At 37.8% G+C, this 22665-nt stretch overlaps 1 protein-coding gene across 1 annotated transcript in view; it reads left to right on the top strand.

Moving 5' to 3' along the window:
- The window catches only part of snx2 (sorting nexin 2), a 35314-nt gene extending 12911 nt beyond the window's left edge, over nucleotides 1–22403 (top strand). The window contains exons 5-15 of the mRNA XM_074639545.1: nucleotides 1528–1571; nucleotides 2499–2640; nucleotides 2942–3020; nucleotides 4483–4558; nucleotides 7061–7174; nucleotides 7596–7689; nucleotides 11113–11318; nucleotides 12002–12145; nucleotides 19089–19169; nucleotides 19591–19662; nucleotides 20460–22403. Of these exons, the coding sequence (XP_074495646.1) occupies nucleotides 1528–1571; nucleotides 2499–2640; nucleotides 2942–3020; nucleotides 4483–4558; nucleotides 7061–7174; nucleotides 7596–7689; nucleotides 11113–11318; nucleotides 12002–12145; nucleotides 19089–19169; nucleotides 19591–19662; nucleotides 20460–20510 (1103 nt within the window). The 3' untranslated portion in view covers nucleotides 20511–22403. The remainder of the gene's footprint in view (nucleotides 1–1527; nucleotides 1572–2498; nucleotides 2641–2941; nucleotides 3021–4482; nucleotides 4559–7060; nucleotides 7175–7595; nucleotides 7690–11112; nucleotides 11319–12001; nucleotides 12146–19088; nucleotides 19170–19590; nucleotides 19663–20459) is intronic.
- The last annotated feature ends 262 nt before the right edge of the window (nucleotides 22404–22665 follow it).

Genomic DNA, 22665 nt, shown 5'->3' with positions numbered 1-22665 from the left:
TTTCTTTTGAATTACTGACAAATTACCCCGATATTTACCATATAAATGACTTTGTTTGTTTGTCTTGACTTGAGACTTGACTCTGGACTTTTATTATTATTATTTTATATCTATTATAAATATTATTTAATAATTATATTCCACTATTTACCAATAGCTGATCATTTATTTAAAGGTATTGTTTGTAACATGTATAAATCATTGCGGGTCGGTGTCACATGCGCGCTCTAGTGTGTCTCTGCTGTTCAGACTCAGACTCCAACACAAACTACAGTGAAGCACCAAAACCTCTTGGTTGTATCTAGTGAAGCTGTTAAACAGTGTTGGCCGCGGTCGGAGGACGCGGAGGAGACCGTAGCTTTGGTCTCCAGGACCGGAGTCTCTGCTGTACTCTGCTCCTCTGCTCCTCTGCCTGCCTTCACTCACACACCGCGCTCCTTCTCTCTCTCTCGCTCCACCTCTCACGTGCATGCTGCTCACTCCACACTGCAGAAGAGTTAGTTTAGCTCTGAGAATATCTAGTGAATGTTCAGTGGACGTTTGTGCAGAAATAACTGCTGCAGCTCCTCCAGACCAACAGAGGTTTCCCGTGTCTTGTGAAGTGACGGGGCTCCGCAGAGAGAAACGTTATCGTCTCCCCCGTTCCCTCCGGCCGCGGTCGGGAGGCTGAGGCAGGAAAAGCCAACACTAGGATCAGCATTGATTCATGGAGAGACCTTGGTCTGGTCAGCTAACATTACTGCCAAGCAGCTGAAATATAGAGTGATATTGTGCTTTTAGCTGACGTGTGTCTCCTCACTGTGTTGAGCGATGCTCCTTCATGTCTATGTAGAGCGAGCACAAGCGCCAGCAACAGGACGCTGACTTTAGTTGACTTAACGGACACAGGTGAAGCTGTTAACAACACATTTCTGATTCTTACATAGAGTCCCTTTAATACATTTCCAGGTTAATTAATCTGCTTTATTTCAATGTCTGCTGATAAACATATAATAATTATCACCTCCGATGAAGAGCAGCCGCTTCTCAGCCTCAGGGCCCTATTTTAACCATTAGATGCTATTTTAGTATGTAATTATTAAATAATGTTTATAATAAAGTAGTTTTTGATACATTGTGAGGTAGATATTGGGGTAATATTTTGGCAGTTTATTTGCTAATTATCACCTAATTACCATGAAACCTGCGGACCTGTAACATGAAGTGTTACCCTTTATTTCATATATCAGGCGACGCGGCTGTTAGTTACTGCTCTCACTCCACCGTCCCCTTTAAGTCAACACGGTCACAAAGAGACGGTAAATAAAACCATTTTAGGAAAACACCAGAAGTAACTAGTTCAACCAGTTGATATCTGAGCCGTGTTGTTTCAAGCATCACTTATTCTGTTGATACTGTTTAGACAGTGTGTGTGTGTGTGTGTGTGTGTGTGTGCGTGCGTGTGCGTGTGCGTGCGTGCGTGTTTTACTGCCTGGTGTAAATACTGATGATGTAACGGAGTGTTATATGTGTGTGTGTGTGTTCCAGGTGACGGGATGAACGCGTACATGGCCTACAAAGTGTCGACCAAGGTGAGAAAACCAAACCGTTAACACCTCTGTTGATCTCAGATCTTCACCACAACGCAGCTGTTCAAGAGGAAATAAAGCCTCAAAACCAGCTGAATACTAATGTATGCAGGTATTTAGTGATGTTACTGATGGATTCAGGTCTTAATCTTTATTAGTTTCATTCTTGTAAGCACCAAACAGTCAATCAATCAAACTTTATTTATATAAAACAACCAAGATAAAAGTTCATTGAATAAGAAAGCAATAAAAGATGGGTATTTAAGATAATAAAAGATAAATAAAATACAAGGAAATAAAAAAAATAACAATAAAAATAAATAAATACAAATTATGAAACTACACAAAATAAGCAGATTGTATTTAAATAATGACATTTTAATAAAATAAAATAAAAGAGATAATAATGAACAGCAATAAAATGTTGATTAAATAAAATAGAGTAAAATAATAATAAACAATAATTAATAATAATAAATAAATAAATAATAATATAAAAATAATAATAATAAATAAACAAATTAATAATAAAATAATAATAATAAACTAAATAAATAACTAATAAATAATAATAACGAATAATAAATAAATAATAATAAACAATAATAAATAAATAAATAATAATATAAATAATAATAATAATAAATAAACAATTAATAATAAAATAATAATAATAATAAACTACATAAATAAATCATAATAAATAATAATAACTTATAATAAATAACTAATAATAAACATTAATAAATAAAAACTATAATGATGATAAATAAAATAAGTATAAACCATAAAACTATAAAATTATACTTTATAGTCGTCTACTGTTTTAGAGAAGGACCGAGCTGCTTCATGATCTCCGTCTTACTTCCTGTCCTCTGTCTCTGTCCTCTGTCTCTGTCTCTGTCTCTGTCTCTGTCCGTCTCTCCTCAGACCTCCATGTCTCTGTTTAAGACTCGTGATTTTTCAGTAAAAAGGCGTTTCAGTGACTTCCTGGGTCTGCACAGTAAACTGGCCTCCAAGTACCTGCACATAGGCTACATCGTCCCCCCCGCGCCGGAGAAAAGCATCGTGGGTAAGTAAAGCCGCCGCCACCACACACACTCCGGTTCCCAAACTGAGGTCTGAGCAGTCTGGAAGGGTCATTCAGGTTCATCCAGGGGGTCACAGATAAAACACCGACTCTAACCTCAGTAATCCTTCTCCAGATGTTAACACACTGACTCCTCAGTAATCCTTCACCAGATGTTAACACACCGACTCCTCAGTAATCCTTCACCAGATGTTAACACACTGACTCCTCATTAATCCTTCACCAGATGTTAACACACCGACTACGTTTACATGCATACTGTATAATATACGTTTTGCTGCAGGGATGACCAAGGTGAAGGTTGGGAAGGAGGACCAGTCGTCCAACGAGTTTGTGGAGAAGAGGAGGTCGGCTCTGGAGAGGTACGATGACGAGAAAGTAATAAATACTGTATACAGCTGAAGTTTGTTTCCTGAGGCTCATTCTGGAGGATTTAAAAAGCCACGCTGTCTGACTTTATGTGTTTTAGGTTGATATTTAACAAATCAGAGGGATCTCCTTCCAACACAGTCAACGTTCTGTCACCTCTGTGGTGCATTCAGGGACACTCTGACACCTGAGAATTGTTGCTGAAAAGCTATTATTATTATTTACTGTTAGAAAATGAAACATTAAATACAATAAGTAGATTTAGGCAAAATATTGATTGATTTTGTTATATGAGACCAAATATTGAGATTTAGATTTAGATTAATATAGTAATACATTTGAGCATATTCTGGCCTTTAAAGTGACACAAGCATCTTATTTTATTTCAAGATTTAAATCAAAGAGTAAAGAAACAAAAAGATAAAACCCTTGCCGCCATTTTGGACTGAAAAAGCTTGTTATATTTAGAATATTTCATTGTTTCAACGCAGGACATTTCAGTAGAGACATTAAATATGACAGTAGAATAGAAATAATGTAGTTTTACTTTTGTACGTCTCTTTGTAGGCGGACGTTTTACTGACGTCTGGTATTCGCTTTCAGTCCAAAAATGGTGAAAGCGTATCTCTGCCGTATCTCGTTCTTTTTTTTTTTTTCGCTACTGCAAGGAACTTTCAGTTTGTGTTGAATTTGGCGGGTTAATTGTCGTGTTTCTGAGCACCAGAGTTCCTTTAGAAAACCTCTCCTTTTACTGCAGCAGGGTCCGACAGTCGGCCCCGCTCAGTCCTGGTTCTGGTTCTCCCATGACTCCCGTCCCTCCAGCGGCATTAAAACTAATTTGCGTTTCCGCGTTATTATCGCGTTGATGCAGACAGCCCTGATGTATACTGAAAAGAGTGTGCGTGCGTGCATGTGTGAAGTCGTGGTCAAGATCAACCTGGTCAGAAGTTTACAGGCCGAAAGGTTAAACCACAAATATTAGATCCATCGTTATCACAACATGTTCATGTACCTTCATGTACCTGTGTGTGTGTGTGTGTGTGTGTTGAATACTGCGGAGCGGCGAGGGGGGCGGGGCTGACATTCTGCTGCCCTTTACTGATGCTGTTTGATTGACAGGAAGGTCAGCCAGTGACAGCTGATGGAGCTCAGAGCTGCAGAACTCCACACTGATGGACACACACATTTTACATTTTACATTTTTAGTTTGTTTTAATGTATTCTGTTGTTTAATGTGTGTGGTCGGACTGTAAGTTGAGAGGATGCACGTGTTATTTCCAGACTTTACGTTACTGTTTTGAACTGCAACAGGACGCTGCGTTCAGGTTACAGTCTTGACACCAACCAATCATGTCAGAGAAGAAGCTGGTTTCCCACAACAACAACGACCAACAAGGAGAATCGCTGGATGAGAAACGGGTCATCATAATTAATAGTATCTGTGTTGTGTTGCAGGTATCTGATGAGGACGGTGAAGCATCCCATCCTGCTGAAGGATCCTGACGTGCTGCAGTTTCTGGAGAGCTCAGAGGTGAACAAACATTTCTACACTTTACCTGAAGAACCAGAACGTATCTGATCATGTGTTGAATTAGCATCAGTCAGTCTGGACACAACAAACCTCCACAGACTCTCTGTGCTCCCTCGTTTTACAGCCTGATGCCTTCTTTAATGTTACTGGCAAACTTTAACAGTCCAGTCAGCCTTTAACAGTAAACTACAGTCTGCATTGTTCTTCAGTGCTTCACTGCAGTAAATCAACCAAAACTGCAAACTGCTGTTTGTGACTCAACTCAGACCTCATGCCGGCTTTTATCTGAAGTAGAGCTGCAACTATTTTAATAAATGATTAAACATCTAAGTAATTTTGAATGCATAAATAGCAGAAAATGCTGTCAAATATGGAGATTTCTCTGTTTTATATCATATTAAAGTGAATATCTGTGGACAAAACAAGACAAATTTAAAGAACGGCTGTCAATCGTAAAGTGGGAAACCTGGTCACCCTATGTTCAAAATGAACCTTAAAGGGAGATTTCTCAAGTATTTAATCCTCTTATCAACATGGGAGTGGAGAAATATGCTGCTTTATGCAAATGCATGTATATATTTATTATTATAAATCAATTAACAACACAAAACAATGACAGGTATTGTCCAGAAACCCTCACAGGTACTGCATTTAGCATAAAAAGTGGGCGTGTCTGTAAAGGGGAGACTCGTGGGTACCCATAACCCGTTTACATTCACACATCGGGAAGTCAGAGGTCAAGAGACCCCTTTGAAAATGACCATGATACCAGTATCGGACTTTTCTTCTGCCTTTCTTTTGGACATTTTCCGGACTTTTTTAAAACTTTTTTCGGACATTTTTCGAAAAGATTTTTAAATTTTTTTTTGACAATTTTCAAAAAAAAATTGACAATTTACAGAAATTTTTTTCGGACATTTTTTGGATTTTTTGTTTTTTCGTTTTTCTGATATTTTTCGGACTTTTTTGGACATTTGTGATGTTTGGACAAAACCCCTCACACATTCACATATCTGGAGGTCAGAGGTCAAGGCACCTCTTTGAAAATGGTCATGACAGTTTTTCCGCGTCAAAGTTTAGAGTAAGTTTGGAGCGTTATTTATCCTCCTTCACGACAAGCTAGTCTGACATGGTTGGTACCGATGGATTCATCAGGTTTTATAGTTTACTATGATACCAGTATCTTCACTCTAGCTTTAAAACTGCGTTAATGCGTTAAAGAAATTAGTGGCGTTAAAAATAATTTGCGCTAACTCGTTTTTATCGCGTTAACTTTGACAGCCCTAGACCAGTAGTGTTGAGATGTCTCACTCTGGACCAAAGACATAAGACCGTCTCAGACAAAAACAAACAATGACCCCCCAAAAAACTGGGTCTGACTTCTCTTCACTTCTTTTCTCAACAAGCAGCGAAACGTCCCGACAAGGTCAAAGCAGCGCGCCTCTAAAAACTGCCTCAGGGTTTAAGGGTCTGCGGCGTTTCCTGTTTCCTCGCTTTATTGTCCACTCCGACTAAATCCTCTCTAACATTTTGTGTTGTTCCTCCTCCTCTTCATCACCGCTCTCTACCTCCCACTAACTGTTTGTGGGATTGCGTTGGGGAAGGAGCCGGCGGTTGTTGGGTCCAGAATAAATGGCCTGGTGTCACGGATTTAACAGATGAATCACTCGGACGCTTGACCGAGCGTGGCGGTCCGTCCGGCCCGCTTAATGAAACACAACCAGAGGAGGAAGAGGAGGAGGAGGGAGGAGGGGGTGCAATTGAAAGCTATATTTACCCCCCCGCCTTCGCCTCGGCCTCCACTCATTTAGCCCGGTCCCTCCGTTAGCGAGGCCCCCGGGGGACCGAGCCGCCCCCCCACCCGGCTCCTGTTAAATGAGATTCAGAGGAAAAAAGTAAACTTTTCCAAAATGAAGAGAAATGAGTCTGTTTTCAGACGGACGTCGGGCCGGTCTCAGACTGACGGGACGGTTCTCAGGCGGTTTTTGAGATTGTTAAAGTTGCTCGGCACATAAAGCGACCGCATTAAATGTGATTGGAGCTAAAACGTGGGACACATTACAATCAGAGGAGAGGAGGGGAGGAGGAGAAAGACTATAGCTGTGATAGAGGTAGAGAGAGGAGGGAGGGATGGAGAGATGGAACAGAGAAAGAGACAGAAACAAGAGGAACTGAACAGCCAGCAAAAGAAAATGAAAATCAAAGAGCAAGAGAGCAAATAAATAAAATAAATGCAGCGGAGATTTGACAACAGAGAGAAAGAACTGAGGGAAGAAAAGACGGAATTTATCAAGACCACAAGGAAACATGGAGGACGTCAGCATCAAATAAAAACACGGAGGTCTCTTAATAAAATATCCTCAAATAGACCTCAAATCAAACCAACTGGGAAACTGAGAAATAAAAGCCTTTCTGCTCCCTGTGTGTTTGTGTGTTTGTTTGTGTGTTTGTTTGTTTGTTTGTTTGTTTGTTTGTTTGTTTGTTTGTTTGTTTGCGGTCCAGTTGCCGCGGGCGGTCAGCACTCAGGCTCTGAGCAGCGCCGGACTCCTCCGGATGGTCAACAAGGCCGCCGACGCCGTCAACAAGATGACCATCAAGATGAACGAGTCAGACGCTGTGAGTGGACGAGGGAAGGAGGGAAGGAAGGAAAGAAGGAGAGGATGTGTGGGAGGAAGGATGAAAAGGAGAGGAAAAGAAGGAAGATGAGAGGAGGAAAGAAGGGAGGAAGGAAGGAAGGAAGACGAGGTGAAATGACAAAGTAGGGAAGGGTTGCTATAGCAAAGAGAAAGGTAATTAAGGACGTGGAGAAGATGGGGAGGAAAGAAGAAAGGAAATAGGAACTAAGGAGATGATAAACTTTGCTCCATAAGCAAAGAGGAAAGCAAAGCTGAAGTAAGGAAGCAGGAGGGAGGAAGAAAGAAATAATAGAAATATGAAGAGGATGAAGAAAGGAAAGATGAAATAAGAAGTGAGAGTACTGGAAACTGAAATATTATTTTAGTTCAAATTAAAATGTTTCTGTGTCTTTGTGTCTCAGTGGTTTGAGGAGAAGCAGCAGCATTTTGAGAATCTGGACGTTCAGCTGAGGAAACTTCACGCCAGCATGGAGTCTCTGGTCTGCCACAGGAAAGGTAGGAAGGAAGCCTCTGTGTGTCTCTGTGATACTCAATATTCACCAATAGAGAGCTGCAGGGATGACGTATGACGTAGGCCAACCAGGAAGTTAGCATCTCCCTGGATTCCCTCCACTAACTTGGATGTGGGGTTTGTTTGTATACTCTGCAAGATGAAATTACTGTTTTTGTGAATGGAGTCTGGTGGCTCTGGTCAGTTCCCCGTCTGACGGCGAGATCAAGTGGCTATGGACGGGAGCAGCAGAAAAACACATTTTAGACACCTAAAAAAGTCAAACAGTGTGTTCCAATCCACGTACTTCCAGAAGTACACTTCAATGTAGTGCACTGTGTGTACTCTGTACTCACTTGAGTAGTGCGTAAATTTCAGCGGGGTAGTGTCGTCTCAAATCGAATACTCTGCGGCGCACTGACCAGAAATGACGATCGCAACATTTGACCGCGGCTCGCTACCCACCAAAATATCTTCTGAAAAAAAATGAAAGCAGAGTGGAAATAACGTTTCTAACGTCGTCGCCTACGATGTGTCCTCCTGTTGGCTGAAAATGCACCGGTATGTTTACGTATTGTTTTATTCTGTTATCTACGTATGTTTGAATAGTGGTCGTCGTCCCGCCCCTTCCGCTACGTAGCCAAGATGCCGACAGTTGAGTGTGGAAAGTGTCCAGCGTTCCACACTCAACGATCTGACCGTTTTGAGTACAACATCCGGGTACTTTGAGTGCACTGCATTCTGCCGTACTTCCCAGTGTGAACGCACTTATGCACTCAAAGTAGTAAGTGTAAGTACAGAAGTACGCAGATTGGAACACACTGCAAGTGTACGCTGTATTTAGAATATTTTTGCCGCTTTACCTCGCCGTCAGACAGACGTTTCTGAAGCCGTTATATCGCTCTCTTCAAAGCCACCAGACTCCATTCACAAAAACAGTCATTTGACCTCTCAGAACCGGGAAACGCTGGTCTACCGCTGTGAAACATCAGAGGATGTTCCTGGTCCAGTGTGTTGTTTTAGGACCTGGGGAGGAAAGGTGTGTCTCACCTGTAGGAGCAGCAGGACAGGTATCAACCATGTGACCTCAGCAGTAAAAATAAACACAATTACAAGACAAACTAATGTTTGTTTATACCAACTTTCTGTTGGTTCTTGATCGTCAGACAGATGTTGATAAATATCCAACGTGTCTCCGCAGCAGCTCTGGATGTTTAAAATGTATTTCTCCAGTCGTGGTTCAGAGCTTTGACAGGTCAGGGAACAACAGTGTTTCATGTTTGTTTAGATATAATCCAGGTATTTGTTTAGTTTTGAGCCCCTGAAGGGTTCTGACAGACTTTAGAGAAACAGGTTCTTACAGACCTTTAGAGAAACAGGTTCTGACAGACCTTTAGAGAAACAGGTTCTTACAGACCTTTAGAGAACCAGGTTCTGACAGACCTTTAGAGAAACAGGTTCTGACAGACCTTTAGAGAAACAGGTTCTGACAGACCTTTAGAGAAACAGGTTCTGACAGACCTTTAGAGAAACAGGTTCTTACAGACCTTTAGAGAAACAGGTTCTTACAGACCTTTAGAGAAACAGGTTCTGACAGACCTTTAGAGAAACAGGTTCTGACAGACCTTTAGAGAAACAGGTTCTGACAGACCTTTAGAGAAACAGGTTCTGACAGACCTTTAGAGAAACAGGTTCTGACAGACCTTTAGAGAAACAGGTTCTTACAGACCTTTAGAGAAACAGGTTCTGACAGACCTTTAGAGAAACAGGTTCTTACAGACCTTTAGAGAAACAGGTTCTTACAGACCTTTAGAGAAACAGGTTCTTACAGACCTTTAGAGAACCAGGTTCTGACAGACCTTTAGAGAAACAGGTTCTGACAGACCTTTAGAGAAACAGGTTCTGACAGACCTTTTAGAGAAACAGGTTCTGACAGACCTTTAGAGAAACAGGTTCTTACAGACCTTTAGAGAAACAGGTTCTGACAGACCTTTAGAGAAACAGGTTCTGACAGACCTTTAGAGAAACAGGTTCTTACAGACCTTTAGAGAAACAGGTTCTGACAGACCTTTAGAGAAACAGGTTCTTACAGACCTTTAGAGAAACAGGTTCTTACAGACCTTTAGAGAAACAGGTTCTTACAGACCTTTAGAGAAACAGGTTCTTACAGACCTTTAGAGAAACAGGTTCTGACAGACCTTTAGAGAAACAGGTTCTGACAGACCTTTAGAGAAACAGGTTCTGACAGACCTTTAGAGAAACAGGTTCTGACAGACCTTTAGAGAAACAGGTTCCTACAGACCTTTAGAGAAACAGGTTCTGACAGACCTTTAGAGAAACAGGTTCTTAAAGACCTTTAGAGATACAGGTTCTGACAGACCTTTAGAGAAACAGGTTCCTACAGACCTTTAGAGAAACAGGTTCTTACAGACCCTTAGAGAACCAGGTTCTTAAAGACCTTTAGAGAAACAGGTTCTGACAGACCTTTAGAGAAACAGGTTCCTACAGACCTTTAGAGAAACAGGTTCTTACAGACCTTTAGAGAAACAGGTTCCTACAGACCTTTAGAGAAACAGGTTCTTACAGACCTTTAGAGAAACAGGTTCTTACAGACCTTTAGAGAAACAGGTTCTGACAGACCTTTAGAGAAACAGGTTCTTAAAGACCTTTAGAGATACAGGTTCTGACAGACCCTTAGAGAACCAGGTTCTTACAGACCTTTAGAGATACAGGTTCTTACAGACCTTTAGAGAAACAGGTTCTTACAGACCTTTAGAGAAACAGGTTCTTACAGACCTTTAGAGAAACAGGTTCTTACAGACCTTTAGAGAAACAGGTTCTTAAAGACCTTTAGAGATACAGGTTCTGACAGACCTTTAGAGAAACAGGTTCTTAAAGACCTTTAGAGATACAGGTTCTGACAGACCCTTAGAGAACCAGGTTCTTACAGACCTTTAGAGAAACAGGTTCTGACAGACCTTTAGAGAAACAGGTTCTTAAAGACCTTTAGAGATACAGGTTCTGACAGACCCTTAGAGAACCAGGTTCTTACAGACCTTTAGAGATACAGGTTCTGACAGACCTTTAGAGAAACAGGTTCCTACAGACCTTTAGAGAAACAGGTTCTTAAAGACCTTTAGAGATACAGGTTCTGACAGACCCTTAGAGAACCAGGTTCTTACAGACCTTTAGAGAAACAGGTTCTGACAGACCTTTAGAGAAACAGGTTCTTAAAGACCTTTAGAGATACAGGTTCTGACAGACCCTTAGAGAACCAGGTTCTTACAGACCTTTAGAGATACAGGTTCTGACAGACCTTTAGAGAAACAGGTTCTTACAGACCTTTAGAGAAACAGGTTCTTACAGACCTTTAGAGAAACAGGTTCTTACAGACCTTTAGAGAAACAGTTCCGTCGTGTCCTCTCCAGAGCTGTCGGTGAACACGGCGCAGTTCGCCAAGTCGGCGGCCATGTTGGGGAACAGCGAGGACCACACGGCGCTGTCGCGGGCGCTGTCCCAGCTGGCCGAGGTGGAGGAGAAGATCGACCAGCTGCACCAGGACCAGGCCAACGCAGACTTCTACGTCTTCACCGAGCTACTGGGAGACTACGTCCGCCTCATCACCGCCGTCAAGGTACGAGTGAGTACGCTGGTCCATTCTCTCTGGTGGAGGGACACTAGAGACTCTCTGGTGAAGGGACACTAGAGTGTCTCTGGTGGAGGGACACTAGAGTGTCTCTGGTGGAGGGACACTAGAGTGTCTCTGGTGGAGGGACACTAGAGTGTCTCTGGTGGAGGGACACTAGAGTGTCTCTGGTGGAGGGACACTAGAGACTCTCTGGTGGAGGGACACTAGAGTGTCTCTGGTGGAGGGACACTAGAGTGTCTCTGGTGGAGGGACACACTAGAGGACAATAGAACTACAGTAAAGTAGAGGTAGAATAGAGTAGAACGACAGTGGAGTAGAGAAGAACTACAATAGAACTATAGAAGAACTACAGTACAAGTAGAAATAGATTAGAGTAGAGTAGAACCACAGTGAAACTGCAGTAGAACTACTTTAAAGTAGAGGACAACTACAGTAGAGTAGAACTAGAGTAGAACTACAGTACAAGTAGAACTAGAGTAGAGTAGAACTACAGTACAAGTAGAACTACAGTAGTGTAGAACTAGAGTAGAGTAGAACTACAGTAGAGTAGAACGGTCTGTATTAAACTGTGTGTGTGTGTGTGTGTGTGTGTGTGTGTGTGTGTGTGTGTGTGTGTGTGTGTGTGTGTGTGTGTGTGTGTGTGTGTGTGTGTGTGTGTGTGTGTGCAGGGAGTGTTTGACCACCGGATGAAGACGTGGCAGAAGTGGCAGGACAGTCAGATGCTGCTGCAGAAGAAACGAGAGGCTGAAGCCAAACTGCAGTTCAACAACAAGCCGGATAAACTGCAGCAGGCCAAGGACGAGATCAAAGAGGTGAGACGGGGACGGACAGACAGACGGACAGACAGACAGACAGACAGACAGAGAAAGACAGACGGACGGACGGACAGACGGACAGACAGAGAAAGACAGACAGACAGACAGAGAAACTAATGGTGGTGGCGTAAAAAACTTTAAAGTGAATTAAATGTGACGTAATCTTTTAGAGCAATAATAAACAAATGTTAGATACTAATTAAAACATGCAAAAGATAAACTAATAATCCACAGAGCTAAAGATGCTTAATACTGGATTGGGAGCATTTCTGTTGCCTCTGCACGGCTCTCAACGTGGCGACGGCAAGCAGCCGTGAGCGAGCCAGTAGGGCACGCTCACATGCACGCTCACATGCACTAAAAGCACACATGGCCGGGCCTGACTGTCATTTCATACATCGTTATTATAAGCATCAGTAGACCAGTTACTCCGTCTTCTGAGAGGTACAATTACTGTTTTTTTCGATGGAGTCTGGTGGCTTTGAAGAGAGCTCCCCTCCAGACAGTTTTACTTCCTGTTTTTTTGGTTAACGTTCTTTCTCAAACAGAGAATGGGGGGTGTGGTTAATAGTCAAATGTAATTAATTACCATGGCAACCAGATTGCATCGTATGTGAGAATCAGGCATGTCTTGTTAACAGCGACGCCTGTGGCCGAGAAGTCGACGACAGTCAGCGTTCCTCTGATGTCGGTCACGAGACGGGCTGCACCAGATATAACTTTGTTTGTTTTGTGCTTGCGTGGAGTTTGTTGTTGGAGTCTGAGTCGTGGTGGAGGAGGCTGGTTGTTTGTTGGCGTTAGCGGACTCCATGAACGTTAGCTACGGTTGCACACTGTTGCGGAGCTGAAATTAAAGGCACTCGCGAGCGAGCGGAAAAAAACGCCATGACATTCTTCACATTAAAATCAGTCTGCAGGCTGAGAGGGGAAACACAGGAAGGCGTGGAAGGTCTCGTTTTTTAGGTTACAACCTGTTCACACATTGGCAATAAAAAAACGATTAAAAAACGTGTAAGAACTTACATAGAGTCCCTTTTAGAATAATTAATACACTGCTTAATTATTTGCCATATTATTAGTATAATAATAATAAACATGTTTATACACAGCGAGGTTCAAAATCTACGTTATCAGGTGAAGCGTTGCTCTCAGGAATCACTCTCCTCTCCTCTCTCTCTCTCTCTCTGAGGCTGCTGGCGTGTCCAGTCAGATAAAACAAGCGCACCTTCACGGCTCAGTCATGTGAAAACTTTTTCTTTTTTTAATATAAATCTTGTTTTCTTTCCGTCTGCAGACTTCACATGAAGTCAGTACGATAAACAAGAGCAGGAGAGAGTAGAAAAGTACTTTTATTAGAGCGTCTGTTGAAGCTGTCACCACACAAATTCACCCTCTCTGTCAGGAAACAACACGCACACACACACACACACACACACACACACACACACACACACGGCCGGCCGGCGTGGTCGGGGGTCTGGTGTTAGAGCAGAGGAGCTGTCAGATGGGGGGTTCAGGAGGGATGAGGGAGGGGAGGACGGAGGGGAGGACGGGGGAGGCTGTCAGAAGCTCCAGACGAGGACAGATCGCAGTAGAGTTACAACCAACATTTATTTGGAGCCGAAGAGAGTTTTGCCGCCTGTCAGGAGTCGGGTTTTGGTTCAGGCCTTGACAACAGAGAACAGAAAACACACTCAGGCTTTTTCTGAAGTAAAAAAAAGAGTTTTACTTCACACTGCTGCTGGTGGTGGTGGTGGAGGAGATCTGGTAAACAGCTGCTACACAACACGTTAATGCTGCAGAGAAGGACAGTAAATACATTTAGAGTCCGTTATCTGAAGAGAAAGAGAAGAAAACCACAATTTAATTTAGAATTCGTACTTCTTCTAGCAGTCAAATCTGAACACAGACATGATACTTTTTTTTTAGGATATTATACCTCTGATGTCCAAATAAACATCCATAAACATTCACTTAGAAATCGTAGAGAAAAAAAAGTAAAAGAGTAAATAAATAAATGACTCGATAAATAAATATGCTATTTAAAGTTACAAAAATAATATTAAACATAAGTGTAGTTAATTAATTAATTGATAATAATTAAATTGATAAATCATGCATAAATAAATAAACACATAAATAAATAAATACATTTAAAAATATATATGAAATATATAAACATAAATGCAAAAATAAACAAATTAAATGCAAAAAAAATAAATTTAAAAATGAATAAAATAAATAAATAAATAAATACAAGTGGAAATTAAACAGAAGAGTAAATAAATGAATAAGGGAATTGATACAAAAATTAATAAATAAATGCTTAAACACATAAATAAATACATTTAAAAATAAATATAAAATATATAAAAATAAATGCCAAAATAAACAAAATAAATGCAAAAATAAATACATTTCAATATTAATAAAACTAAATACATAAGTAAATAAATGGACATTAAACAGAAGAGTACATAAATAAATAAGGGAATTGATACAAAAGTAAATAAATAAAAAAAGCAAATTAAAACAGAAATATCAATTTATGTCACATTTTATCAATTAATTAATCACTACATTTATTTTTAATATTATTTTTGCTACTATTATTTAAATGGCTTATTTATTTATTGAGATATTTATTCATTTATTAATTTTTTATGTTGGTAGGTCCCGTCCTCCATAGAACCTGCCTGTATCTTCAGTATCACAGTAATCCAGTGATAGTAGTCTCGGCATACTTTTAATGTAGACTATTTGACTAAATGCAAACAAATATGAGCTAAAATAATGTTGTGTAACTCACTGAGCCAATGGCAATATTATACCTGTACTATATAATAATTACGGAGCGAGAGAATAAACTCAGCATTTCTAAGATTAAAGTCAGAAATTTAAGAGAAAAAAAACTCACAAATATGCGAGATCATAAAGTCCTAAACAACAAGATGAAGATGAACAACTTCTATCTTTGACTACACAAAGGCGTGTCTGTCTGTTTTGAACTTCACTATTTTTCAGAGTTTTTTCTCTTAAATTTCCGACTTTAATCTCAGAAATTCTGAGTTTTTTCTCGTGGAGTATCACCCTCCAACCCCGGCTGTTAAATGTTTTATTTTCCTACAATGGCCCCGATACGCCGTCGTAGTTTTCCTCCTCACTGCAAGAAAAGAAAACAATAACAGCACAAGAACAAGAGAAAAGTTCTGGAGAGTATTTGAGACCAGGTTCAAACTAAGATGGTTAATTACTAAGAAAGAAGCGTTGTTCTTCCACACTAATGTTTACAGGTAGTTATTGTGTCCACACTGAAACAACGTTAGAACATGAGGAAGGAACAGTTTGAGCATCAGTTGTGTGTTCTTATACTGAGGTCTGTTTAATGTCAGTGTCAATTTAAAATGAGCTCAAAGAGGACTTTAGTTCTGCATTAGATCAGATTAAACTTTTTTTCTACTCAGAGATATAAAACACAGCAGTGTGATCAGATTATGAACCCAGACTGCCCCCTGTGGGCACCAAACAGGAACTACAGGTAGAAACACACGACTGCTGCTGCTGGGATTCTTACATCAGTTTCCATTCTAAAATCAGAACTAGAGATTTTTTTCTGGGTATTTCGAGACCTGATGTTCAGTTTACAATTTGTTATTTAAAGGTACATATAATGCACTTTTTATTTTTTATTTTTTAAGGAAGAAGGAACGTTTCTCAGACTCAAAAGGTTTTAATTTAACAGCTTGTAGAGCAGGAACGATTAAGAAATGAATGACTAAATAGAACAATTTAACACTTATTATCAGAATTAATCCCTGGTGGAAGATAGACCGATGTTTTAGATCATCATGTAGAAAAGAAATCTGTGACGTACAACTGTTTTTAAATAAATAAATAAAGCATGTTAAACAATCAGTTACACTTTATTTTACAGGTCTGCAAATTTCATGGTAATTAGGTTAGAAATTACCCCAATATTTACCTCAAACTCCATCTAAAACTACTTTATTATAAACATGATTTAATAATTACATTCCGCTATTTCCCAATAAGTAGTAATTTATTTAATACATTTCCAGGAAAAGAATACAAAGTTAATTGATCTGCTTTATTTCCATGTCTGCTGATAAATAGATAATAATAAATGTCTTAAAAACCTGCCTGAACCTTAGTTTACCTTACTTAGGGCCCTATTTTAACCATTATATGCTATTTTAGCATTTAATTATTAAATAATCTTTATAATAAAGTAATTTTCGATTAAATATTGGGGTAATTTGGCAGTAATTCCAAAGAAATTTCAAATAGGTTGCTAATTAATTATCACCTAATTACCAGGAAATCTGCGGACCTGTAAAATGAAGTGTTACCAAACAATTAAACACAGAAATTTATCCAGTTTAATAGAAATTTTTATGCCTCTTGAAAATGATCTGGGGCTGCAGGATCTCAGTATTTATTTCCCATTAAACTGATTAATGATTTATGTCATTTATTCAGTTAAAACGCCAGATTGTTCTGGTTTCATGACGCTTGCAGGCAGATCGTTGTTGTAATTCAGTAGTTTTAACACATCAGTTTGCATCAAATGTGGCTTTTACAAATTCATATTATATTATTTCATATTATATTATATTATTTTATTTTATTTGATATTATATTATATTATACAGTATTATATTATATTATATCATATTATATTAAATTATATTATTTTATATTATAGTATATCATATTATTCAGTATTATATTATTTTATATTATATTATAACATATTACACAGTATTATATTATATTATATTATATCATATTATACAGTATTATATTATATCATGTTATATTATTTTATATTATACTATATCATATATCATTTTATATTATATTATATTACATCATATTATTTTATATTATATTATATTACATCATATTATACAGTATTATATTATATTATATCATATTATATTATACAGTATTATATACTATATTATATTATATTATACAGTATTATATTATATTATACAACATTATATTATATTATACTATATTATATTATATTATATTATACAGTATTATATTACACTATATTATATTATATTATATTATATTGATTATAGTGTCAGGGAGGACGTTCCTTTTGGTTTCTCCTCCGTGTTTTTGCTCATGTCTCTGGATCTTCCTCAATCACTTTGGAAGCTCTGAACATTTTTTTCCTGCCTCTTTAAATTCTGTTGCATTTTCCTGCCATGCCTTCCTGCAACCAGGAGATTGAGGAGGTAGGACCTGCCCCGTCTGTCTGTCTGTCTGTCCGTCTGTCTGTCTCTGTCTCTGTCTCTGTCTGTCCGTCTGTCTGTCTCTGTCTCTGTCTGTCCGTCTATCTGCAGCTGCGTGTCCACCTACCTACCTGCCTGACTTCCTGCCTGCTTCACACCTTCTGAGTTGCCTCGCTGCATCGTTTGGTTTTCATATTTTATCTAATTTTCATGATAACGTTCATTTTTGTTGTGTTTGTTTGTTTGTGTTGTTTTGTTGCATCGCTGCTGTTAAACAGTCACATGAAGGACTTTGTCACATTTTCTCAAATTCTCTCAAAACGTCTCTTTTTGATCTGAACATCAGCGTTAAAATTATTCATTCAGGGTCAAAATGTAAGTTTAAAACAGACAAACTCTTTCATGTGACCACGTATAGATCATGTAGTCAAACCAACTTCATATAACCAGCAAATTAAGCTAATTAATTTCCATTTAATTTGTTGTGTTCAGTATTTATCAATAACTTCAATTAATAAACTTCTAAACATCTAAACCACTGATCAGCCACTTCATCACAGGGATGGAAACACATGCAGGACCAGTTATTTGATAAAGTTACTGCTGGTCAGATAAAAGACACCTCATCGAGTAATTATATTACAAATGATGTAAACTTGAAAAGTTTATTGGTCGCAAAATGTTTTCAACAAAAATAATTAAAAGGATAAAGTCAGCAAACAAACATCCGAATGGAAAAATTGTAAAACAAAATAAATTAAAGAAATAAATTAAATTAAATAAATTTAAAAAAATTAATCAAATTAAATCAAATCAAATTAATAAAAATGACATCTGTTTGCTGGTAGATCTTGTACAATAAGTGAAGGCATTTTGAAAGATTTACTCGGTGTTAAAATAATGTCCTCAGACCCTCAAGAGTTAGTTCCATCTCACTTAAAGCAGCTCATTCAAACTAAATTAAACTTTATTTTATGTTTTATTATTGATCTTATAGGTGACCTTGAGTGCCATAAGAGGCATCATTAAATAAAATTTATTATTATTATTATTATTATTATTATTTACTGCTGTATGGAGTTAAAATATTGTTTTGTGGAATACATTACATTTTTAAGATTTAGGAAGTTTAAAAGGTGATCTTTGTAGGATTTCAATTTACACATTTTTGAAGTTATATATATATATATTTTTAGAGCGACAGCGATAAATCATCCAGGCCGATATTAGCTCAGAGCAATGAGTAAATTGCAGAACAGAAATGCAAAAAAAATCTTGGTTTGATCATTTAGAAACGGTGTCTGAATGACGGTACGGTAGATCTTTCAACTGTTAAATGTCCTGCTCGGTATTAATCTAAAAGACCTGTATCTACTATAAGTGATATCTATATCTATATATATTTATATCAGTATCAGCCTTTAAAATCCAGTAATCAGGTGACGATGTGACAGTTTGTTGTTTTTGTTTCTGTTTCGGGTAAAGAGACACTTTAAAGATCAAACGTCTGAAACAATCTTAAAGTTAGTTTGTGGTTTTCAGGCTGCAGGTGAGGCTGAATCACTCCTGAAGGATTTAGAGAATTTATTCATCAGAATAATGAAATGGACCAACGAGGTTTCCTCGTCTGAGATACTCAATGTTGTCTTCTGTCTTTGTGTGTGTTTCAGCTGGAGGGGAAAGTCCAGCAGGGAGAGAGAGACTTTGAACAAATCTCCAAAACTATACGCAAAGAAGTCAGCAGGTTTGAGGTGAGGACACCTGATGGACGGATGGATGGACGGATGGTTAGGTTCTTTATGGATGGATGGATGGACGGATGGTTAGTTAGGATCTTTATGGATGGATGGAGGGATGGAGGGATGTATGGATGGATGGATGGATGGATGGATGGATGGATGGACGGACGGACGGACGGATGTATGGATGGATGGTTAGGTTCTTTATGGATGGATGGATGGATGGATGGTTAGGTTCTTTATGGATGGATGGATGGTTAGGTTCTTTATGGATGGAGAGGGGGATGAATGAGTGAATGAGATTTCAAATAAGTGAAGGAATGTTGTATAAATGAATGTTTATCCATTAATGTGAGGTTCATCCTGAAGTTCTATGTGTATATTCAAAAATTAAAATGTGTGTGTGACTTTCATACTTTGTTTTTTCCAACAGAAAGAGAGAGTGAAGGACTTTAAAACGATCATTATCAAATACCTGGAGTCACTGGTTCAGACACAACAGCAGGTAAACACAATATTATTATTATTATTATTATTATTATTATTGTTATTAATATATTATTATATTTTGCATAATTGTTCAATATAAACTTGTGTGAAATCAAATAACTTCAAAAATTACTAAACTACGGAAGTCTACGACTGCCAATATTAAAAAAAAATATTTTAATTAAATTGAAATTTAATTTTACCTTCATGTTAGCATGCTTTAGTGTATAACACTTTTCTAACGTAATTAGAAAGACTAAACATTTTAAATTAGATACAAATAATGAAAAAAAATAATTGTGATTCTTTAGGCTTTTTTTTAGTTTCACATGAAATTAGCTAGAATTAGGAATAATTTACACATATATATATCAAATTTATTATTTTTTTCAATGACACATTTCCAAGTTTTCAAGTTATTCAAATTCTGAATTTAAATGCAAAAGTCAATTTTTGCACTGAAAAGTATTTCTCAATGGAGTTTTAATTTTATTTTTTTTTATTTTTTAAATTAAATTTAAATGTATTTAATTTTATTTTGATGTATCTTATTTAATTTAATTTAATTGATTTAAAATTTAAAAATGTAATTTTGTCATACATCATGCGCACACAAAGTTCCATTTGATTAAATTATTTAATTTTAATAGCGGCAGCCACAGACGTCCATACATTCAGCATGGAATACAACATATAAGATATCTTACCTATAACATTTTAAACAATAACAAAACGTTTACATACAAACGGTAGTAGAGAGTACATTTGTGGCACATTAATGAAAAGTGAATCATTTTATTTTTCCTCCCGCAGCTGATAAAATACTGGGAGGCCTTCTTACCCGAGGCCAAGGCCATCTCATAGAGTCCACTCACACACAACAGACAGTCCTGACAGGCTCCGGTCAAACTACACTACCCACAATGCACCGGCCCTCCTCCTCCTCCTCCTGTTTATGCCCAGAGTGAAGAAGAATCAGCTCCAAGTGACTTTTCTGCAGTTAAAAAAAAAAAAAATCAACAAGAAAATTCATCTTTTATTCCTCTTTTTTTTCTTTTCTGCTGAACTCAGTGTTGCGTTCATGTCCTGTCCGAGTAATTGTTGTTCTCCTGATTGATGCTTTCACAATAATAATACTGTAATATTGATTTTGCACTACTCATACCTGTTTCCTTCTTCGTGTTTCAGCAAAATTCTAAAAGTTCCTGTTTGAGATTTTGTTCATAAACACGAAAACTGTGATTATTTTCAAGGCTGAAGCTCATAAATCCCGTCCGACCTGAACGCAGCACGAGTTATGACCCTGGTGATGGCTTTCCTCTCCAACATGGTGTCAGTTTTTACAACTTGGAGCACTTTGTTCATTTATTTTTTTGTCACCTGACACGAAGGGAACGGCTGAGTGGAGACGCCGGCGGAGGAATCTCACTCTGAATTTGTTTTTGAGTTTATTTTTTAAGGATTAACCTCGATGTTCCTCAACAAAGACAGATTTCCACATTTTAAGGTAAAGAAATTATTGTTTTTTTTCTCCATCAGTTTGGTCTTTGGATGTATGGAAGCTCATTCCTGCCATGAAAACAAAAATAGATGGAAAGTTAGTTATGATAAGAATAAAAATGGTCAGGGAAAATGATTAAAACTTAAATCAGAATTATCAATCTAAATTTTGTGAGGTTTAAATTCTGACAAACTGAAGCCAAAATTTCAGAGACACTAAAGGCCATTTGTTTATGATTTTTTACGCTAGTGTGATCAACAAGCATGTGTAAATTGATGACGTTTAAACCCACTCTATATTCGCAGATAATGAAAGAATTAAGCATATCTGAGATGAAATACGCTAAACTTGAGCTTCACTTATGAGCTGTTTCCGGGTTTTTTTTTGCACTTTTTCGTATAAATTAAACAGACTCGGGTGTCAATACGAACCTGAAAGTGCAGTACTTCTGTTACGTGATAAGTGCAACCGGTTCGACTGTAATCAGCTCATTAAATGGGGCGTTATCAGACATTATAAACCCCATAGATGTGGCTCAGTAGGGGCCTGCTACACCTACTATGTTGTGAAAGTGAAAGCAAAACATTTTCTAACACGTTGTGAAACTGATTGAAATGTTATTTTACGTTATGCATAATTACTACGGTCGCTGTCGTCTCGTTTTATTCCTTCTTTCGGTGATCTACCATGTGAATCAATGATAAAACCTACTGGTAGGTGTAGCAGGTCCCTTCTGAACCACATCTATGAGGCTGATAACCCCTGATAACGCCCCTTTAATGACCTGATAACTGTAACCGGCTGTGATAACAGACAGATTGTACGTCACTTTAAGTCCCCCTATTTAGCATTTATAAACCGTATATAAAGAACTAATAAATAGTTAATAACACACAGTAATGTAGTCCTAAGCAGATATAATTGTTTAATAATTATTTGTCAACAACTATAAGAACTAATGTGGGCACCAATAACTGGAGGCTGCTGTATAAACATAATGAATGCCAATATTGTAAAACAGCTGTTTTACATTCATGATAATATAAAATATGTCTTCATAGGAAAAGTTGTAATTGTTGACAAATACTTTGCATTTATAAACACATAACAATGTTTTAAACACTTAAATTAAATTGTTACAGTTGCTCTTGTATAAACATAAAGAAATGTAGAAGAAAATAGAAATAAAAGTATGTAACGTGTAAATTATGACCATAATGCTACAATATAAACACAATATATGTAAAGAAATATAAGGAAGTACTAAAATTAAAAATAAGAAAATGAAAATATAGCAAATATGTTTAAATATTTGCATGTAGACGTGTATATTTGTTTGTATACGGCTTATAAATGCTAAATAGGGGGACTCAGAGTAAAGTGTTTATCAATCCTGACTTTTCATTTCTTCCAGTTTTCCTGGCATTAAAGGTCTTCCATACATGGTCGAGTCTAGAAGGTAACCCGCAAATTGTGAAATCTGATCTGCAAAAACTTGCTAAATCTCTCGAGACTCGC

Source organism: Sebastes fasciatus, chromosome 6, assembly GCF_043250625.1.
Source record: "Sebastes fasciatus isolate fSebFas1 chromosome 6, fSebFas1.pri, whole genome shotgun sequence".
Classification (NCBI taxonomy): Eukaryota; Metazoa; Chordata; class Actinopteri; order Perciformes; family Sebastidae; genus Sebastes; species Sebastes fasciatus.
Note: the sequence above shows the minus strand (reverse complement) of the source record. Positions and strands in the feature narration are given on the sequence as shown.